At 46.0% G+C, this 21975-nt stretch overlaps 1 protein-coding gene across 10 annotated transcripts in view; it reads left to right on the forward strand.

Moving 5' to 3' along the window:
* LOC134918777 (interleukin-15-like) overlaps nt 1-21975 on the forward strand; it is a 205975-nt gene that overhangs the window by 173261 nt on the left and 10739 nt on the right. For 6 of the 10 annotated variants that reach the window (XM_063920391.1, XM_063920390.1, XM_063920398.1 and 3 more), the window contains one exon: nt 13518-13584. In XM_063920391.1, coding sequence (XP_063776461.1) covers nt 13535-13584 — 50 coding nt within the window. In that variant the 5' untranslated portion in view covers nt 13518-13534. Of the gene's footprint in view, nt 1-13517; nt 13670-21975 lie in introns of those variants that run through there. The other 4 variants (XM_063920395.1, XM_063920393.1, XM_063920396.1 and 1 more) reach the window with 2 other exon arrangements.

Below are 21975 nucleotides of genomic sequence, written 5' to 3' on the forward strand. Positions count from 1 at the left end.
TATATATATATATATATATATATATATATATACTGTATATCTATATAAATATATATATATATATATATATATATAGATAAATACAGTCATCATAGGCAGCACACCAGTAGCTAAATTTATCATTACCCGGTGCCCTCCTAGATATTCTCGGTCAGTCCTCAACATACAATGCAATGAAGGCAGCACTCGGGATTGAAGACGCGGACACAGGCAGATCTTATCAACATTTCGAGACTTTAATGTCTTGTCATCAGTACCCTGAGTCTCAAAAACATTGATAAGATCTGCCTGTGTCTGTGTCTTCAATCCCTAGTGCCACCTTCATTACACTGTGTGTGTGTGTGTGTGTGTGTGTGTGTGTGTGTGTGTGTGTGTGTGTATATATATATATAAGTGTGTATATATATATATATATATATATACACATACATCTGCCATCTGTCTGTTGTATTTTGAGTGCTGCACCATCGTCTTTATATCGATCCATCATTTGTGAGGTCACCCAGACAAGTATACGCCGCATAAGTGGCTGTGCCGAACCTACCCGTTTATATATATACTAGGCTTCAATAGTCCGGCACTCCACTTACTGAAATAATAGCTGCCCCGGTGCCCTCAGTACAAAAGAGGCGCATACAGAAAAGATGCTGCGGCACTCGAGGACTTATAGTGAAAAAATATATATTTCAAAACAGTGTCACATGAAAAATGCCAACGTTTCGGGGCCCGTAGCCCTTGGTTCACACCTTGCCAAAGAGGCTATGGGCCCCGAAACGTTGGCATTTTCCATGTGACACTACTTTGAAATATATATATTTTTCACTATAAGTCCTCGAGTGCCGCAGCATCATATATATAGACAATGTCTCAATACCTACAGTATTTTATTCGGATGTCCTGATGAAAATGCTGCAGAATTAAAGAGGCATTGAAATGTTGTCTTATATAGCTGTTTTTATATATTTTTCTTTTCAAGTGTAACATGAGAGGGGGCGCGGAAACATACCCATGCTCCAGGTACCATGACACGTAGCTACATCTCTGCATGTCTGTAGCTAACATGATAGACTTGCCATGGCCTGTATGTCTTCCCCGTAAGACTTGCCTGCAAATTCACATGAAATGTAATCAAGTGTTGCTTTTTCTTCTCAAGGCCACAAGTGTTAACACCAAATGTAAGAAAGACTGTGTAGGGCATTGAATGTGCCTGAGCAGCATAAACTCACCGTACTGGGCAGTTCAGCATGTCGCTCAGTGTATCACTGTGGCTTGGAAGGGGTTAAGGTTATTTGGGGAGGAACATAATGAATGTGTTGCTGGTTTAGGATTGGTTGTGCTGGAGATAGGGGCTGTGCTGAGTTAGATTTGGGATCCGTGTCTAGAATAGTCTGTCTCTTTCCAGCCGGGGACTCCGGTGCCGGAGCTGATGCCGAGCGGCGTGGACGGGGGATGCATGGTGCCTGTCAAGGCCGGGGAGCGCGACTGCTCCAGGGTTGCTGGGCAGGCCCAATTCCCCTCAAGGGGGTGGCATGTGCAGGCTAACAGTGGGACTTCCAGGCCCGGCGCAGTGGCGGCTCCTGCCCGTGGCAGGCGGAAGGGCAGACCTCCTCTGGAGAATAGTGTAGGAATTGGGGCGCTGGCCAATAGCATAGAGGCTGGGGGAGCCCAGCGTCCCCAGGGGAATGATAGCGTGCATGCGGTGGGCGCTGGTGATAATGCTAGAGTCAGGAGGAGGCTAAGGTGCGTACAGACAAGGCTGAGCATGTCAGAAGGGGAAGAGGGCTCTACTGTAGTGAGGGCTCGTTAGGGTCTTTGCTTCCGACAGGAGGTGCGTATACCTCTCGTCGGGGTCAGAGTGTCGGCCGCGCCTGCGTTGGACCCTTCGGTATTATCTACCATTTGTATGGCTGTTGTGTTGGCAGTGGCTCCCTTGCTGACCACCGTACCCGGTGGGCAAGGTTTGGGTACGTTTTTTTTTGCTGATAGCGTGACGCAGGCGCTTACACCTGTCCTGACCTCAATTGGCGGGAGCAGGGCGTTGGCTTCTTTACCCGTTGCGAAGGCGGCGCGGGCTGGTGTGCATGGGAACGATGTCTCTCTTGTTTCCCCAGCTGCGGACAACAGAAGCGAAATGGAAATAGCATCAACGTCAGGAGGCCGTCATGAGGGAGCCGAAGTGGCTGGAGCAGCTGACCATGCTGGTGAGTCTTCATTGGACCCTGACTGGTCAAGAGGAAGTATTGTTAGCCCGGGTAGTGGAGTGGACTCGAGTACATGGTCCTACTCTTCTAGGGAGGGTCGGAGTAAGGGCTCCAGCAAGTGTAGTAGGAAGAGGCGTAGGCGTCGACGTACGGACTCTTCCATGGCATCTACGTCCTCGGAAGGGGTATCCTCTTCTGATGGCAGAGTGCATAGAGTTAAGAGACGAAGGCGGCGCGGATGCAGGTATTCCAGCTCATCTTCTTCACAAGTGTCGGTAGAGTCGGGGACGGTTCACTGTGCCAATACGGCAGTGAAGCGAGGGTTGAGGCCCCGGGCCCGAATCCGCAAGGGTCAATATATTAATGTTTTTGCGCTGACGAGTGATGATAGGAAGGCATTGCTTGCGGCTAGGAATAAAGGGTAAGGCAGTGAGGACTCTTTGCTTACTTACCAAAACTGGGTTCGGTGTATGTTGATTTTTGCGGCGTGTTATTTGGAGATGTGTCCAGACGAATATATGAATTTGGTTCATTACCAATTTCTTATTCACATGCTCTACACCAAGTATAAGGGTTCAGCTTGGCGTCGTTATGACGAGGACTTCCGTCGGAAGCAGCATGGATGCAAGGTTTATAATTTTGGGAAGAAGGATGTTGAGCTGTATGTGGAATTGACGCAAGGCGCTGGCGGTACTGATGAAGGGAATAGCACGAGACGATGGGCGAGGCAGTCTGCCTCTGGATATTTCAGTTCTCGGGCGGGCTCATCACGCACGGGGCATGGCAAATGCTTTACCTTTAATAACGCTCAATGTGAGTTGGGTGGGAAGTGTCGTTTTTGACACTCCTGTATTACATGTGGGGGAAGCCACGCAATTAAGGACTGCAGCAAACCTGTGGTGGGGGGAGCTGCAGCGCTGGCGACTCGGCAAGGCCGAGGTCCAGCGGCCCCAGTCGTTGGGCACAGCCCCCTCCCCAATTAAACTGTATGCGCTATTGCCCTGGCTGCAGAGATATCCGCATCGGATGGACACTAAGTTTTTGTGGTCATGGTTTGCGTAGGCTTTCATTTGCCTATTTCTGGGCCCATCGGTTGCGGTTCTGGGAAGAACTTGCATTCCGCGCAGGAGTTTATGGACGTTCTAAGGCAGAAGGTTCTGGTCGAGGTGGAGTTGAGTAGGATGATAGGGCCTTTCGAGTATTCCCCTGTGCCGGATTTAGTGTTGTCGCCGGTCGGAGTAGTCCCAAAGAAGACAGTGGGCACGTTTCGGCTCATACAGCAGCTTTCTTGCCCAGCTGGGGCGTCGGTGAATGATACCATCCCGGAAGAGCATTGTAGGGTCGCTTACTTATCTTCCGGATTGGCTTTGGACATAGTTAGATCATTTGGTAGTGGGGCCTTAATGTGTAAGTAAGACGTCGAGTCTGAGTTTCATCTCTTACCATTGCACCCTTCTGCTTTTCGGTTCATGGGTTTTAGATTAGACAACGGGTTTTATGTGGATAGGTGCCTGCCTATGGGTTTCTTGATCTCGTGTGCGTATTTCGAGTGATTTAGTTCATTCTTCCATTGTTGTTTGCAAGAGGCTACGGGGGAAAGTGGGATTACGCACTACTTAGATTTCTTGTTGGTTGGTCCCCCAAAGTCAGATCGTTGCTTGAGGTTGCTTCGGGGAGCTTTAGAGTTATTTGCGGATTTTGGGATGCCGGTGGCTTCAGATAAGACTGAGAGGCCTGCGGAATCCTTGGTGTACCTGGGGATACAGATTGATACAGTGGCCGGTCTGTGTAGGCTCCCGGACGTGTAAGTTAGGCGTCTTCATGACGGCATTCTGTATGCACTTGCAGCAGGCAAGCTTACACTTAAGCATGCTCTATCCTTGTTGGGTTTGTTTAATTTTGCCTGCAGCGTGATCCCAATAGGTAGCGTATTCTGTAGGAAACTGGAGCGGGCGACGGTTGGGATTAGACGCCCGCATAATTTTCTGAGATTGTTGCTGGAGATACGTAGGGATCTGCACATCTGAGATGAGTTTTTGTTCCGCTTTAATGGTGTGTGTTTATGGCAAGAGGACGTTGTTTCCAACACATCTTTGGAACTTTTTATGGATGCCGCGGGGTGTTTGGTTTTGGTGCGTATTTCACGGGTAGATGATGCGCGGAACATTTGCCAGATGAATGGGTGAGCGATCGTTTGACAAGAAACATGTTGTTGCTGGAAATCTTTCCGATTATGATGGCTTTAGATTTATGGTGCCATAGCCTGCGAAATAAGGAAGTAATTTTCTGGTGCGACAATTTGGGTGTAATTTTTGCCATAAATAACCAAAAATCTACATCATTACCGGTCCTTCGGGTCATCGCGCAGACAGTGCTGATATGCTTGGTGAACAACATTACGGTGCGAGCCAAGCATGTGCCGGGAGTGCGGAACGAAATTGCTGATTCCCTTTCTCGTGGCAAATGGGAACGTTTTAGGCGGTTGGCCCCTGCAGCACGTATTTTGGGTGACGTATGTCCTGATTATGTGTGGCAGGTTATTCACCAGGATTGGAGGACTTAGACCACAGGTCCTTGGCTCCGACGTTCTCTACCAACTTGTCCGCATGGGAGTGTTGAAATAGCTTTCTCCTGGAGCGGGGCCATTGTGGTAAGGCTACTCATGATTTGATTTTGGATTTCGTGTGAACGTTTTATGTTGACGGGAAGTCACGAGCGTATGTCGGTCAGGTGCTCGTGGGCATATCATATTTTCTACGACTTCGGGGGGGAAAGGGATTTTACCAAGTCCTTTTTCCTCAGGAGGGTGTTGAAAGGATGGGCAAGGGCGGTCCCGCCTTTGCCTGACAAACGTCGTCCGATCGATGTAGCTTTGTTGAGATGAACTTTAGGGTCGCTGAGGAGGATTTGCTCATCGGGATATGAAGTTCGCATCTTCAAGATGTCCTTTACAATGGCCTATCATGGAGCGTTCAGGGCGGGCGAGCTGGTGTTGGCTTCTCGGAAAACAGTTTTGCCCATGCTGGCGAACCAAGTCATCGTACGCCCCGACGGATTGTGGTGCAAGATACAGCGCTCTAGGACTGACGTAGCAGGCAAGAGGCTGTGGGTCCGAATAGGTTGGGCTCGTGACCGGGGCATTTGTCCAGTGGCCACGGCCAGGGCTTATTTGTGCTTACGGCCTCAATTGCCTGACGGGTGGCTTGCCCATAACGACAGTTCCCCGTTGACTCGTTTTCAATTCAGGTCGGTTTTGAAGCGTTGTAAATTGGACCTGGTTCTATCCCCGGGCGACTATGGGACTCACTCTTTCCGTATCGGTGCTGACTCAGTGGCTGCTATGGCGGGTTAGTCCGAAGTTGATATCCGGGCACTGGGTAGGTGGAGGTCTGGTGCAGTCAGGAACTATATTAGGACTTCTCCTGGCTATGCACCCGTTTGAGGACTAGCTACTCGTTGCAGTTGCATTTTGCGATTGCGGGGGCCTTGAGGAATTTTTGTTTTACCGTTGGCTTCTGCCGGCTAACGGAAGTCAAATTGGGCGACCCACTCATCCTTCCCTCCCCTCCCCTCTTGCTAGGGATGCAGGTTAGGCATTTTCACTCATTATTGTAATAATTCAATCTTATTAATCTCATTTATACATTTCTTTTTGCAGGAAGGAGGTTAGATCCGCAAGTTATTTGGATGGTGGGCCATTCGTATATTTATTGGTTGTCGGTGTCTCCTCGTGACCAATGATGTAGTTTGGTTCCCGGAGATACATCTCATGCGCTGGTTAGGGCGGAGGGGCCTCCGGTGGGATGGCCTAAGGGATTGGCTGTTATCAGCGGTTGGGCGGTTTGGATATCCGCTATTTCTTGTGTTGCATGTGGGAGGCAACGATTTGGTGCACCGGACTGGTCTAGATATCCGTTTTGAGATCAGACATCAACTGTTGCAGTTGATGACTGACAGCCATTTTGCGTCGTCTTCTGGTCAGACATCGTGCCCCGGAGGGTGTGGCGTGGAGCCTTTAACCCTGAGCTGATTGATCTGGTGCGGAGACGGGTGAATTCTGTGGTCGGTCGGGCCGTCCTGCAGAAAGGGGGTCGGGTCGTGACGCACGGGAGGATCTCCTTCCGGGATTCAGCACAGTACTGGTCAGATGGGGTGCATTTGTCATTGGAAGGTATGAATATTTTTTTGAAAGATATAGTTACTGTTTTGACGTCTGTTTAATTCCCTATGTTTAGGTTTTGGTGGCGGTGGCAGGTTTTGTAGTAACCTGGCAGTTGGCCGGTTCAGAACGGTTAGTTACATTTTGGATTTATGAGGTTTAATGTTATTAAGTTTCGGGTGAACTTTTGGTTAATTTTATAATTTACTTATGGGCACCACCGTACCAGGTGGGCCCATATGCTATAGTTGGTAAGCATATGTAGATATTGGAGCCAGTGGCCCAATTTTTTATTCCATAGGGGCGGAGTTTAGCTCCGTCCTTACAAGTGGTGTTGTGGTCATGGGTAGTGGCAGGAGGCCGACCCCCCGCCATGGGCCAATATTTGCTAATATTCGTGTTTGAGTCGGTTTGTGTAGTGTTTAAACTCGTTTTGTATCGGGTACATTTTCATGCAACTTTTTGAATCCATATACGCCAAGTTACTAAGCATTCGAGTTTATTGTTTTCGTGTTTTCCGATGTCGATGCCAGTCGTTTTTTTTGGCACATTTGCGGCCGTCAATGTCATTTGCGTACGTGTTTTTGTTGTTTTTGCTGGGTTCTTTTCTAAGTTAAACGCGGCAGGGTTTTGTTTTTTTCCCGCGGCCGCATTTTCACTTTTAGTTTAGATTTTCATCCCCGTTCGTGATTGGTTGTGTTTCAGATGGTAGGAGTGTCTGTGCGCAACCATATAAATACGCCCCAAACCGTCCGCACCTCGTGAGTTTAGTTAGTGGTGAGGAGGGAGGTTGTGCTGTGGAGGTTGGTGAGTAGTTGGTTTGGTGAGGAGTTTTTTGGGCGATTTCTGAGTGTAGTATTGTGTTTGAAAGTAGTCTTGTCATTCTTGTAGTCTTGTTTTTTGTGGTTTTGTCTAATTTTTGGTCCAAGTATTTTTTATATTTAGTCCCTTGTCACTGTGTGTGTGTGTGTGTGTGTGTGTGTGTGTGTGTGTGTGTGATTTGTGCAGTGGTAGTGGAGGAGTGTGTTGTTTGTCTTTTTATTTTTCTGTGTTAAGTGTTTAGACACACAATTATGTGTGACTCAGAGGTGGGTGAGGTGGAGGGTGTGAGTGAGGGGGATGGAGGTCGGTCAGGTGGAGGAGGTGAGTGTGAGTGAGGTTAGTGAGGTGGAGGAGGTGGGTGAGGTTGCTGTAGCAGCCTCAAGTGACAGTGATAGTGACAGTCAGAGAGCTCCGCAGCCACGCACAACTACTAAGACTGGGCGTAATGTAATGTTTAGTTATGCAGAAAATGTGGCATTGGTGCGGGAGCTGATGAAGTATCAGCGGCAGCTATTTGGGCCTGAGCCAGCCAAGGTGCCAACACAGAGGAAGACGGTGTTGTGGGCGAAAGTAGTTGCTGCTGTAAATAGTGAGGGGGTGGTGAAGCGGACGGAGGACACGTGCCGCAAACGGTACTATGACATAAAGCGACGTGTCGAGTCCAAAATGGCCAAGGAGGCAAAGTCGGCTCGCAAAACCGGTGGTGGTCCGCCCTTTATTGCCACATATCTGGACTATGAGGAGCCCATGCGGACTATAATCCCTCCAGAAGTAGTGTCTGCAACCCATGTCCGGGATTCCGATCGCCCCAGGAAGGATGGTGAGCATGTGTATTTGCCTTAACATTCTATGACATTGCTTCTGGCTTACTGTATGTTTTAAATGTGTGTCATGTGACGTTGCATATTACTCCCATCTTCAAGTGTGCGTCATCAAATACATTGTTTGGGTCATGTTTCATACAAAAGTCAATGTAACGTCTTACTTGCTTGTATGTCATGTGGTTTTTGGACAGTACATTTTCCATGTGTAGTTTGGACTTGGTGTGTCATTGAATTGTCCCGCAATAATGTTTTCCTTTTGCACATTGTACATTTTGAAAGTTGGAATATGTTTTTTATTTCAGTTATCCATGTGCAATGTTTCCAAATCAGTGGTTGATATGTTAGAGGCTGGAGTAGTGCAAAGTGTCTTTGAAGGCAGTTACATTTGTAATTTCATTAGTAATCAATGTAATATTGTTTAAGTCAAGGCCACTATTTGCTGGTTCATTTTGAGTCTGTATTTGTACACTGACACAACAACTGCAGACTTAGTTATCTTACTGTTTTTTTATAAACATTATTTATTAGTTTTTTTGTTGGCCTCATATTGTGGTAATGTGTGTTTGGAGTGCCACATCACAGACCTATTTCAATAGTGCATCTGTAATTTTTTTCCTTTTATTAGAAAATGAAGCTGTGTGTGTTTTGACTTGTTAGTGTATGTTTTTGGAATTATGTCCTATGTCTGTGTCCTGTATATGATTCCCTGTGTTGCACTTTCCATAGTGCATATGGCTATTGGACGATGTTTTGGGTTTGATGTTGTGCTTTTTGTGTTTAATGTCCTTATTTTGAAATTTATAATAAAACATCCATTTTTAAAAGATGTAATGTTTATAAGCATAATGGGTGGATGTATTAACAATAGCATGAATATGTTTTTTTTTTTTTTTGGATTTACAGTGTTGAAAAAAAGCAGTACTGGTCGTCCTACAGTCACTCCCATCACATCTGATGATGATGACGCTGCGGAAGCAGGTAAAGTGTCCATTGTAGTATAGGTTAGGTTTGTAAACGCATGGCCATAACAAAATGTCACTTTCAATACTAGGTCCATCCAAAGAAGTCTTAAGCAGCAGAAGGCGCACTTCTGGAACACACCACAAAAAAACATCTGCCAGCAAAGAAAGCAAGGTCTGATGTCCAGGGCCAACCACAGCAGGCTACCCCGCCACGAAGATTATCTACTGTTTGTTCGGTGCCCCCACTCCAAATTTTGGACACACCTCCAAGACGCCAACCACACTCCCCTCATCTTGATTGTGAGTAACAAACTCTGATAACAATTAAAAATGTCAGATCTTTAAAAAACCATTTACTTAAACTCATTAAGTAAATACCCATCAAAATCTGCTACTCTTACCCAAGTCAGTAAAACATGAAATGGAAACCTAACAAATTGGCCTTCACAACATCCAGTAAAGATATGTATGTCCACATCAGCCATACAGTAGCACAATGTGTGGAAGATGCTGCAACAGAAACTCATGTGTAAGCTTTGCAAATAGTAAGGTTGTTAGATTCATTTACACATGTGTGTTTGTCCTAACATTGCCAACTGCATACAAAAACATTACTATGTTTTGGTTGGAGACACTATAAGGCAACACATTATGGATCACAATGTGTTTTTAGGCAGGAGTATGTGTGATGTACCATACAACTCATGTGTTTGCTTTCAGAATGAAGTAACCAGACACATTTGCCACAAACAGGCATACAGATGTGTCCACATACATCTTTGCTATATCCGGCCATGTATGGCTTGGTTTAACATACTATAGACTCAGAGATTTAGCCATGCCTTGTGATTTTTCTTAACTTGCTTCTTTAATATGTTACTTTATACATATTCTATTATGGCAAACAAAAATTTAAAAATCCATCCACTCGTTACTCATGCAAAACACCTTAGCCATGTTTGGCATGTTGTTCCAAATTTAGCAAATTAGCAAAGATGTAAGTGGACACATCTGTATGTATGTATTTAAGTAATGAGTGATGATGTTGCTAGGCCAGATATCTGAAAGCACCAGTCCATTACATGTGTTCCATGTTTAGTGCTTTGTAGCAATGTATTAAACATATGGATAAGTAACGGATAAATGTTTTTAATTTCAGCTTCTAGTCCTGGTACCAGCATCCCTCCGCAACAACAGCAACACAGTGACATGGATGACACAATCATGTTAGAAATGCATCCAGTAATCGAAGGAATCAGCCCCCCAGCACCTGTGAGTACTCCACCACAGCAAAGCACACCACCACCCTAACACAGCCCAACAACACCAGCAACACAAGGCCCTGATCAAGTGTTCTGGACCATTTGGGCTAGACAGCAGGCCACTAATGAAGATTGCCTACGTAGGCAGACCCAAATGTTTGCAAGCCTACCATCTCACCTCAGACGAATCAGCAGAAATCTGAGTAGACAAAATGAAACAAACACAAGAATTGCAAATACCATGGAAATCATGCGTGCAGACATTGCACATGTCATGGGCAACTTACAGCGCATAATGGAAGAACAGCACAGACAACAGCAAAGCTATATCAACATTCTAGAAAGCAATCAAATGATCAATGAATCCATGTCCAGAATTGTAGACAATCAAAATGCTGCAGCACATGAACTCAATGCCACCCTCAATAACCTCAATGAAACACTCAGATCCCTGCAGCAACAGCAAACAAGCAGCAGTTCTGGTACGACTACTCCAAATGTAACTCCAGTGTCATCACCACCAAGGCGCTCCACCAGAGCACGCCAACACGACAGTGGTAAAGGCAAAGGCCAGGACAAGCAACCACCCAAATAAACATTTAAAAAAAATCACACCCATTTCTTTAAAGAGAAGAGAAACAAAACACTTACCAAGTGTATGATTAACAGAATATATATAACACTTAGCTCCTTGACAATTTGTACAACATCATTAATTATAACTGGTACAAACAACAACAGGAATTTTGTATGCACATTTCTTCTTTATCATCTTTGTATTTTTTGTTAGCAGGAAACTGTTGTTTGAGCTGCACATAGATGTTAGCATGCAGAAAGCAGACCACTTGATTTTTTTCTAATCATTACTCTTTCTAGATTCTAATCATTCTTTGGGCCAGCAGACAGACTAATTGGCAGCCAGGCAGATTGTCTTAAGCAGGCAGAAAGCAGACCACTTGATTTTTTTCTAATCATTACTCTTTCTAGATTCTAATAATTTTTTGAGCCAGAAGACAGACTAATTGGCAGCCAGGCAGATTGTATTAAGCAGGCAGAAAGCAGACCACTTGATTTTTTTCTAATCATTACTCTTTCTAGATTCTAATCATTCTTTGAGCCAGAAGACAGACTAATTGGCAGCCAGGCAGATTCATCCATGACCAATACAATTTACAATGTGAATTGTAACTGTTTAACATTTCTTCTCTAGATGAATTGACAATAAAAACACAATTGAGTTGGCTACAAGTGTCCTAATATGTTGGGGATAATATTTAGATAATTTAGTCCGAAAATGACTGACATTATTGTTGTACCATGTTTGTGTGTGTTAAAAATAAGTAATCAGATTTAAAAACATGATGCAGAAATAACAACATTTGAAATATTTGAAAGTTGAACACAAATGTGTGTAATAATGGATATATGTTGAAAAATGTGTATTGCCTTACAAATATACAAGTTTTGGGCTGCAAACATAAGGAAATAAATTATTTTGCATGAGAGAAGTTTGTGTCCCTTTTATAGGCATCCTAATTCAGGTTAGATTGATTTGTAAGTGTCAACACATGTAAACACGGATGAAAAAAGCAGGTCTATTTTTTTGCCGCTTTTTTTACCGATTCGCAAAAAAATACGACCGCAATTGAGCACTCAGAAACTAACACCCAAATATGAATGAATAGTGAATTCCCGTATTCTATGAAATAACAGCCGCGTTTGACCGATGGTCTATTCATTCGTATTTCTGAACGTTGTCATTCAAACCATTACGAATAGTCCAAACACTGCCGAGATTGGTGCTTAGTGAATTCCCGGATTGGGACTTAGAAAAAAAAACACAAATCGGACAAACTCGGATTTTTAGTTAATACTGGCCCATGGAGGGAGAGATGTCCCATGGTGGAGTTGGAATATCGATGGTCAGGGATGGAGGCAGAAGGCCGATCCCTGAACATCTGGGGCAGAAGGCCCTCCAACATAGATGTTGTTATTATTTATTTAGTTATTATTTATTTATTTAGATATAATTTATTTTAAGGAGCTGTCTGCCTATATGATGTTATTAATGTTTAACCGTTCTTCTCCCCACCACCTTAGTTAGAGGGGGAATTCTTCGTTTGAGTTTAGATTTAATAGGCCTTCCTCTCAGTTAAATAAAAAGCTGACCCTTTCACGCCACATTATAGTTGCCAGTGTCTTTATTTATTTAGATAAGTGGGCTTGAGTGATGTGCGAATGCATCTGGACGTGTGAAGTTTATTATGGGTATTCATATTCTGAATACTCAAGAGAATATCCAGTTACCCATGGTTTGAGTGCAGTTATCAACATCAAATAACATGTGGTTAGGCATCTTTTTTATGTAAATGTCAAACCAATGTTTGTACCTCCTAAACTTTCCAAAAATCAGACAGAGGTGGAGAATATACCATACATGGGGGAACACGGATGCTTGGATTCCTTCCGATGACATGGTCCCACAGATTTTTATTTAAAGATTCTGAAGATGATAAAACTGGCTGAATTTACTAATGGGTCTGCCCTATAATATGAGTTTTGATGCAAAAGTGTGTTTGTGTTCTCCTGTGTTTCCCCATGACAAATCCTAGGACCAGCGCCATGTTTATTCCATGTTAAATGAACTTGTACAGTAGCAGCAATACTTTATAAGTTTATGATTGGTTGCTGTCCACTGTAACCCTAACTCGTTGCCTTAAGGGCCCCATACACTAGAACGATAATGCCCGATTTCATCCGATTTCGGGCATTCGGCCCGATATATCGGGTGAAATCGGGCATTTTGGAGGTGTTTCTGATCCAATGCGTGTTCCCGTGAGCATCAGATCGGATCCTCCAGATTGACCGTGCTGCACTAGCGATCATGTCCGACCCCGCAGGCATGGCTGGGATCGCCCAAGATATATCATATGCAAAAGGACAGCATACGATGTATCTTGGGCGAACCTGCTGGCCGGCAGGCTGTCGGGGTGATCGCCTGCGACATGATTGTCGGACATGTCGCATAAGTGTATGGGGCCCTTAAGTCCAAACATCAACCTTATTTGTAATATGACACGTGACGTTTTATATGCCCCTCACTCATTCTCTGTTATTATTGTCATTATAGCTGTTTCTGCAAAATACAGTATTTAAATAAATCTAAAAAAACAAAAAAACAAAAAAAAAAAGATCTGAATGATTGCTGAAATCTATTTGGGCTCTCAAAAACAAAAAAAAAAAAAAAAGATCTGTAATCCACTTCTTATGCATTCTTTTTTCTTCAGCTTTGCTTTTCCTGACAATGCAAGGACATGGAAGAGTATACAAGCTGATCTGGAATCACTATATGAAGCAAGTAACATCTACCTTATATCAAATATTTTCAGAAGTATTTGAGTGTATCCTTGCAGCTTATGCGACATCCATGGTTCAGGAGGTACTTGTACAATTATAATTGTCACATATACTTTCACATTTGAAATGGTCAAAGAGGATACTAGCCAAAATAATGGAATGTAGTACTGTGATAGGCTCTAAAATAAAGCATATCTTTATTATACATACTGTACTGAGCCGGTGGGGCTGTAGCACAGTCCAAAGTTCAAATAGGGGAGCCACACTAGGTGCTAGTGAGTCAGTTTAGGATGACAGTTTATGTGGCTCCCCTATTTGAACTTTAGACTGTGCTGCAGCCCCACCTCTGGAGTAAAGAGCCATACTGATGGGGAGATGTGGAGGGAGATGTGTGCTGAGCGATCTATCAGTGACTGCTCAGCACACATCTCTCCCCCTGCTCAGCACAGCACGATGTGTGCTGAGCGAGGGGGGAGGGATGGGGGGGCGCTCATTTCACCCAGCGGTGAAGTGAGCGGGATCTGGTCTCTAGGTTGACAGTAACTAGGTCAACACTATCTAGGTCGACTACTATTGGTCGACAGTAACTAGGTCAACAGGGTTTCTAGGTCGACAGGGTCTCTAGGTCGACATGTACTAGGTCGGCAGGTCAAAAGGTCGACATGAGTCTTTCAAATTTTTTCTTTTTTTGAACCTTTTTATACTCAACGATCCATGTGGACTACAATTGGGAACGCTAACCTTGCCTGAAGTATGGTGAGCGAAGCGAGCCATGCGAGAGGACACGGTGCACTAATTGGGGTTCTCGCTCACTAAACGAAGAAAACGACACAAAAAAACATTAAAAACTCATGTCGACCTTTTGACCTGTTGACCTAGACCATGTCGACCTAGAGACCCTGTCAACCTAGTTACCATCGACCAATAGTGGTCGACCTAGACACTGTCGACCTAGTTACTATCTACCTTCCATACCACACCCGAAGTGACATGCAGGCCAATCTAGCACCGGCGATAACAACGCGCGGGACCACGCATCGCTGTCGCTGGCACCCCTACACATGGAGCGATATGTTCTTAATTTCTAAGAAATCTTGTCAGATTACTTAGAAATTAAGTGAACATCGCTCAGTGGGGGTAATTCTGAGTTGATCGCAGCAGCAAGTTTGTTAGCAATTGGGCAAAACCATGTGCACTGCAGGTGGGGCAGATATAACATGTGCAGAGAGAGTTAGGTTTGGGTGGGTTATTTTGTTTCTGTGCAGGGTAAATACTGGCTGCTTTATTTTTACACTGCAATTTAGATTTCAGTTTGAACACACCCCACCCAAATCTAACTCTCTCTGCACATGTTATATCTGCCCCCCCCCCCCCCCCCCCTGCAGTGCACATGGTTTGGCCCAATTGCTAACAAACTTGTTGCTGCGATCAACTCAGAATTAGGCCCAGTATGTACCCCCCTGTAGGCACATACTGTACAAGGCCATGGCACAAAATAGTAAACAATGGCCCTCATTCCGAGTTGATCGGTCGCAAGGCGAATTTAGCAGAGTTACACACGCTAAGCCGCCGCCTACTGGGAGTGAATCTTAGCTTCTTAAAATTGCGACCGATGTATTCGCAATATTGCGATTACTAACTACTTAGCAGTTTCAGAGTAGCTCCAGACTTACTCTGCCTGTGCGATCATTTCAGTGCTTGTCGTTCCTGGTTGACGTCACAAACACACCCAGCGTTCGCCCAGGCACTCCCACCGTTTCCCCGGCCACTCCTGCGTTTTTTCCGGAAACGGTAGCGTTTTCAGCCACACGCCCCTGAAACGCCGTGTTTCCGCCCAGTAACACCCATTTCCTGTCAATCACATTACGATCGCCGGAGCGAAGAAAAAGCCGTGAGTAAAAATACTTTCTTCATAGTAAAGTTACTTGGCGCAGTCGCAGTGCGAACATTGCGCATGCGTACTAAGCGGATTTTCACTGCGATGCGATGAAAAATACCGAGCGAACAACTCGGAATGAGGGCCAATGTATTGAATTCAGAGACCTGGACAGAATCTAAATGTTGTTTACTTAATTTCATTGCTTACATTTGCAAATCTGCACTAAAACCATAGCAACGAATAAGACAATGGGGGTAATTCCAAGTTGATCGCAGCAGGAATTTAGTTAGCAATTGGGCAAAACCAAGGCGATTTTAGCAGAGTTACACACGCTAAGCCTCCGCCTACTGGGAGTGAATCTTAGCTTCTTAAAATTGCGAACGATGTATTCGCAATATTGCGATTACAAACTACTTAGCAGTTTCAGAGTAGCTTCAGACTTACTTGGCATCTGCGATCAGTTCAGTGCTTGTCGTTCCTGGTTTGACGTCACAAACACACCCAGCGTTCGCCCAGACACTCCCCCGTTTCTCCAGCCACTCCCGCGTTTTTTCCGGAAACGGTAGCGTTTTTATCCACACGCCCATAAAACGCCGTGTTTCCGCCCAGTAACACCCATTTCCTGTCAATCACATTACGATCGCCGGAGCAAAGAAAAAGCCGTGAGTAAAAAAACTATCTTCATAGCAAAATTACTTGGCGCAGTCGCAGTGCGAACATTGCGCATGCGTACTAAGCAGAAAAACGCTGCGATGCGAAGAAAATTACCAAGCGAACGACTCGGAATGAGGGCCCATGTGCACTGCAGGGGATAGCAGATATAACATGTGCAGAGAGAGTTAGATTTGGGTGGGGTGTATTCAATCTGCAATCTAATTTGCAGTGTAAAAATAAAGCAGCCAGTATTTACCCTGCACAGAAATAAAATAACCCACCCAAATCTAACTCTCTCTGCACATGTTAAATCTGCCTCCCCTGCAGTGCACATGGTTTTGCCCAATTGCTAACTAAATTCCTGCTGCGATCAACTTGGAATTACCCCCATTGCTTTCATTGTCTATCTTACTCTAGACAGCTACAGTAAAGGCTAATTGCTAAGAGCATGCTGCCTAATTCAGATTTGTATGCAAACCTGATGGTTTACTTACAAATCCAATGGTGTGTGGCCTGCGCAGGTGCAAGATCCAATTTGCGCATGTGAAGAATGGGCCTTGCGCCTGCACAGCCCCTGTTTTGAAGGTGCAGGGTGTGGGTGTCATTCAAGTTTGAGGTCATGACGGGTCCAGGGTCTACGCAGGCTGATCAGTGCCTACTAACCATGAATAGCGACCGCCGGTCGCAAAGGTGGTCCAAGGCTGCTTCCTCAGACGTAACTGCATACAGGAGGTGTCTACTGTATCTCCTACAGTACATACGTCTCCTGCTGTATTTGAATGACGATGCTCCAAAAGATGGCAACTGCAGGTATGGACCTTCACATGGCTGACCTGTTGCCAAATTCTGATCAGGTCCTTTATTACTGCTGCAGTAGAACTAACAAAAAATAGTCTAAAAAAAAGGGGCCTATTTAGTAACAATATTTTTTTTTAAAAATGTGAAAAATAAGATTTTACTCACCGGTAAATCTATTTCTCGTAGTCCGTAGTGGATGCTGGGACTCCGTAAGGACCATGGGGAATAGCGGCTCCGCAGGAGACTGGGCACAACTAAAGATAGCTTTAGGACTACCTGGTGTGCACTGGCTCCTCCCACTATGACCCTCCTCCAGACCTCAGTTAGGATACTGTGCCCGGAAGAGCTGACACAATAAGGAAGGATTTTGAATCCCGGGTAAGACTCATACCAGCCACACCAATCACACCGTATAACTCGTGATACTATACCCAGTTAACAGTATGAAATATAACTGAGCCTCTCAACAGATGGCTCAACAATAACCCTCAAGTTAAGCAATAACTATAAACAAGTATTGCAGACAATCCGCACTTGGGATGGGCGCCCAGCATCCACTACGGACTACGAGAAATAGATTTACCGGTGAGTAAAATCTTATTTTCTCTGACGTCCTAAGTGGATGCTGGGACTCCGTAAGGACCATGGGGATTATACCAAAGCTCCCAAACGGGCGGGAGAGTGCGGATGACTCTGCAGCACCGAATGAGCAAACTCTAGGTCCTCCTCAGCCAGGGTATCAAACTTGTAGACTGTTGCAAAAATGTTTGAACCCGACCAAGTAACAGCTCGGCAAAGTTGTAAAACCGAGACCCCTCGGGCAGCCGCCCAAGAAAAGCCCACTTTCCTCGTGGAATGGGCTTGTACAGATTTAGGGAGCGCTAGTCCAGCCGCAGAATGTGCAAGTTGAATCGTGCTACAGATCCAGCGAGCAATAGTCTGCTTAGAAGCAGGAGCACCCAGCTTGTTGGGTGCATACAGGATAAATAGCGAGTCAGTTTTCCTGACTCCAGCCGTCCTGGAACATATACTTTTCAGGGCCCTGACTACGTCCAGTAACTTGGAATCCTCCAAGTCCCAAGTAGCCGCAGGCACCATAATAGGTTGGTTCACATGAAAACCTGATACCACCTTAGGAAGGAATTGGGAACGAGTCCTCAATTCCGCCTTATCCATATAAAATACAGATAAGGGCTTTTGTATGACAAAACCTCCAATTCTGATACATGCCTGGCCGACGCCAAGGCCCACAGCATGACCACTTTCCACGTGAGGTATTGTAGCTCCACGGATTTAAGTGGCTCAACCCAATGCGACTTCAGGAAATCCAACACCACGTTGAGATCCCACGGTGCCACTTGAGGCACAAACGGGGGCTGACTATGCAGCACTCCCTTAACAAAAGTCTGAACTTCAGGCAGTGAAGCCAGTTCTATTTTGGAAGAAAATCGATAGAGCCGAAATCTGGACCTTCATGGAACCCAATTTTAGGCCCATAGTCACCTCTGACTGTAGGAAGTGCAGAAATCGACCTAGCTGAAATTTCTCCTTTGGGGCCTTCCTGGCCTCACAGCACGCAACATATTTCCGCCATATGCGGTGATAATGGTTTGCGTTCACTTCTGTCCTAGCTTTAAATAACGTAGGGATAACTTCCTGCGGAATGCCCATTTCCTTCAGGATCCGGCGTTCAACCGCCATGCCGTCAAACGCAGCCGCGGTACGTCTTGGAACAGACAGGCCCCCTGCTGCAGCAGGTCCTGTCTGAGCGGCAGAGGCCATGGGTCCTCTGAGGTCATTTCTTGGAGTTCTGGGTACCAAGCTCTTCTTGGCCAACCCGGAACAATGAGTATAGTTCTTACTCCTCTCCTTCTTATTATTCTCATTACCCTGGGTAAGAGAGGCAGAGAAGGGAACACATACACCGACTGGTACACCCACGGTGTTACCAGAGCGTCCACAGCTATCGCCTGAGGGTCCCTTGACCTGGCGCAATATCTTTGTAACTGTTTGTTGAGGCGGGACGCCATCATGTCCACCTGTGGCCTTTCCCAACGGTGTACAATCATTTGGAAGACTTCTGGATGAAGTCCCCACTCTCCCGGGTGGAGGTCGTGTCTTCTGAGAAAGTCTGCTTCTCAGTTGTCCACTCCGGGAACGAACACTGCTGACAGTGCTAACACATGATTTTCCACCCATCGGAGAATCCTTGTGGCTTCTGCCATCGCCATCCTGCTTCTTGTGCCGCCCTGTCGGTTTACATGAGCGACCGCCGTGATGTTGTCTGATTGGATCAGCACCGGCCGGTGTTGAAGCTGGGGTCTAGCCTGACTTAGGGCATTGTAAATGGCCCTTAGTTCCAGAATATTTATGTGTAGGGAAGTCTCCTGACTTTTCCATAGCCTTGGAAGTTTCTTCCCTGTGTGACTGCCCCCCAGCCTCGAAGGCTGGCATCCGTGGTCACCAGGACCCAGTCCTGTATGCCGAATCTGCGGCCCCCTAGAAGATGAGCACTCTGCAGCCACCACAACAGCGACACCCTGGCCCTTGGAGACAGGGTTATCCGCCGATGCATCTGAAGATGCGACCCAGACCACTTGTCCCACAGATCCCACTGGAAGATTCTTGCATGGGACCTGGCGAATGGAATTTCTTCGTAAGAAGCTACCATCTTTCCCAGGGCTCGCGTGCATTGATGCACCAACACCTGTATTTGTATTAGGAGGTCTCTGTCTAGAGACAACAACTCCTTGGACTTCTCCTCTGGGAGAAACCCATTTTTATCCTGTTCTGTGTCCAGAACCATACCCAGGAACAGTAGACGCGTCGTAGGAACCAGCTGCGACTTAGGAATATCAGAATCCAGCCATGCTGGTGTAGCACTTCCCGAGATAGTGCTACTCCGATGAACAACTGCTCCCTGGACCTCGCCTTTATAAGGAGATCGTCCAAGTACGGGATAATTATTTCGGCCATTACCTTGGTAAATACCTCGGTGCCGGGGACAGACCAACGGCAACGTCTGGAATTGGTAATGACAATCCTGTACCACAATTTTGAGGTACTCCTGGTGAAGAGGGTAAATAAGGACATGCAGGTAAGCATCCTTGATGTCCAGTGATACCATGAAATTCTCCAGGCTTGCAATAATTGCCCTGAGCGATTCCATTTTGAACTTGAACCTTCGTATATAAGTGTTCAAGGATTTCAATTTTAGAATGGGTCTCACCGAACCGTCTGGTTTCGGTACCACAACATTTTGGAATAGTAACCCCGGCCTTGTTGAAGGAGGGGTACCTTGATTTCACCTGCTGGAAGTACAGCTTGTGAATTGCCGCCAGTACTACCTTTCTCCGAGGGCAGCAGGCAAGGCTGATGTGAGGTAACGGCGAGGGGGAGTCGCCTCGAACTCCAGCCTGTATCCCTGTGATACTACTTGCAGAACCTAGGGATCCACCTGTGGGCAAGCCCACTGGTCCCTGAAGTTCCCGAGACGCGCCCCCACCGCACCTGTCTCCACCTGTGGAGCCCCAGCGTCATGCGGTGGACTCAGAGGGAGCGGGGGAAGATTTTTGATCCTGGGAACTGGCTGTCTGGTGCAGCATTTACCTTCTTCCCTTGCCTCTGTGCAGAAAGGAAGCACCTTTGACCCGCTTGCTTTTCTGAAGCCGAAAGGACTGTACCTGAAAATACGGTACTTTCTTAGGCTGTGAGGAAACCTGAGGTAAAAAAATTTCTTCCCAGCTGTTGCTGTGGATACGAGGTCCCAGAGACCATCCCTAAACAATTCCTCACCCTTATAAGGCAGAATCTCCATGTGCCTTTTAAAGGCAGCATCACCTGTCCACTGCCGGGTTTCTAATACCCTCCTGGCAGAATGGACATTGCATTAATTCTGGATGCCAGCCGGCAAATATCCCTCTGTGCATCCTTCATATATAAGACGACGTCTTTAATATGCTCTATGTTAGCAAAATATTATCCCTGTCTAGGGTATTAATATTATCTGACAGGGTATCAGACCACGCTGCAGCAGCACTATTTATGCTGAGGCAATTGCAGGTCTCAGTATAGAACCTGAGTGTGTATATACAGACTTCAGGATAGCCTCCTGCTTTTTATCAGCAGGCTCCTTCAAGGTGGCCGTATCCTAAGACGGCAGTGCCACCTTTTTTGACAAACGTGTGAGCGCCTTATTCACCCTAGGGGATATCTCCCAACATGACCTATCCTCTGGCGGGAAAGGGTACGCCATCAGTAACTTTTTAGAAATTACCAGTTTCTTATTGGGGGAACCCACGCTTCTTCACACACTTCATTCACTCATCTGATGGGGGAACAAAACACTGGCTGCTTTTTCTCCCCAAAAATAAAACCCCTTTTATGTGGTACTTGGGTTCATATCAGAAATGTGTAACACATTTTTCATTGCCGAGATCATGTAACGGATGTTCCTAGTGGATTGTGTATATATCTCAAGCTCGTCGACACTGGAGCCAGACTCCGTGTCGACATCTGTGTCTGCCACCTGAGGTAACAGGCGTTTTTTTGAGCCCCTGATGGCCTTTGAGACGCCTGGGCAGGCGCGGGCTGAGAAGCCGGCTGTCCCCCAGCTGTTTTACGTCATCCAGCCTTTTATGTAAGGAGTTGACATTGTCGGTTAATACCTTCCACCTGTCCATCCACTCTGGTGTCGGCCCCACAAGGGGCGACATCCCATTTATCGGCCTCTGCTCCACCTCCACGTAATCTTCCTCATCCCACATGTCGACACAGCCGTACCGACACACAGCACACACACAGGGAATGCTCTGACTGAGGACAGGACCCCACAAAGTCCTTTGGGGAGATAGAGAGAGAGAGTATGCCAGCACACACCAGAGCGCTATATAATGCAGGGATTAACACTGTAACTGAGTGATTTTTCCCCCAATGGAGGGGGGGAGATCAGGCAGTATTGCCCGTGGCTCACTGTAACCTCCCATCAGGGGAAGGGGCGGTCAGGCTGCAGTTTAAGCACTTGTTGTTAGGGCTGGGAGTGTCTGGGCTGCAGCTCA

This window comes from Pseudophryne corroboree, chromosome 1 (genome assembly GCF_028390025.1).
Source record: "Pseudophryne corroboree isolate aPseCor3 chromosome 1, aPseCor3.hap2, whole genome shotgun sequence".
In the NCBI taxonomy this organism is placed as follows: domain Eukaryota; kingdom Metazoa; phylum Chordata; class Amphibia; order Anura; family Myobatrachidae; genus Pseudophryne; species Pseudophryne corroboree.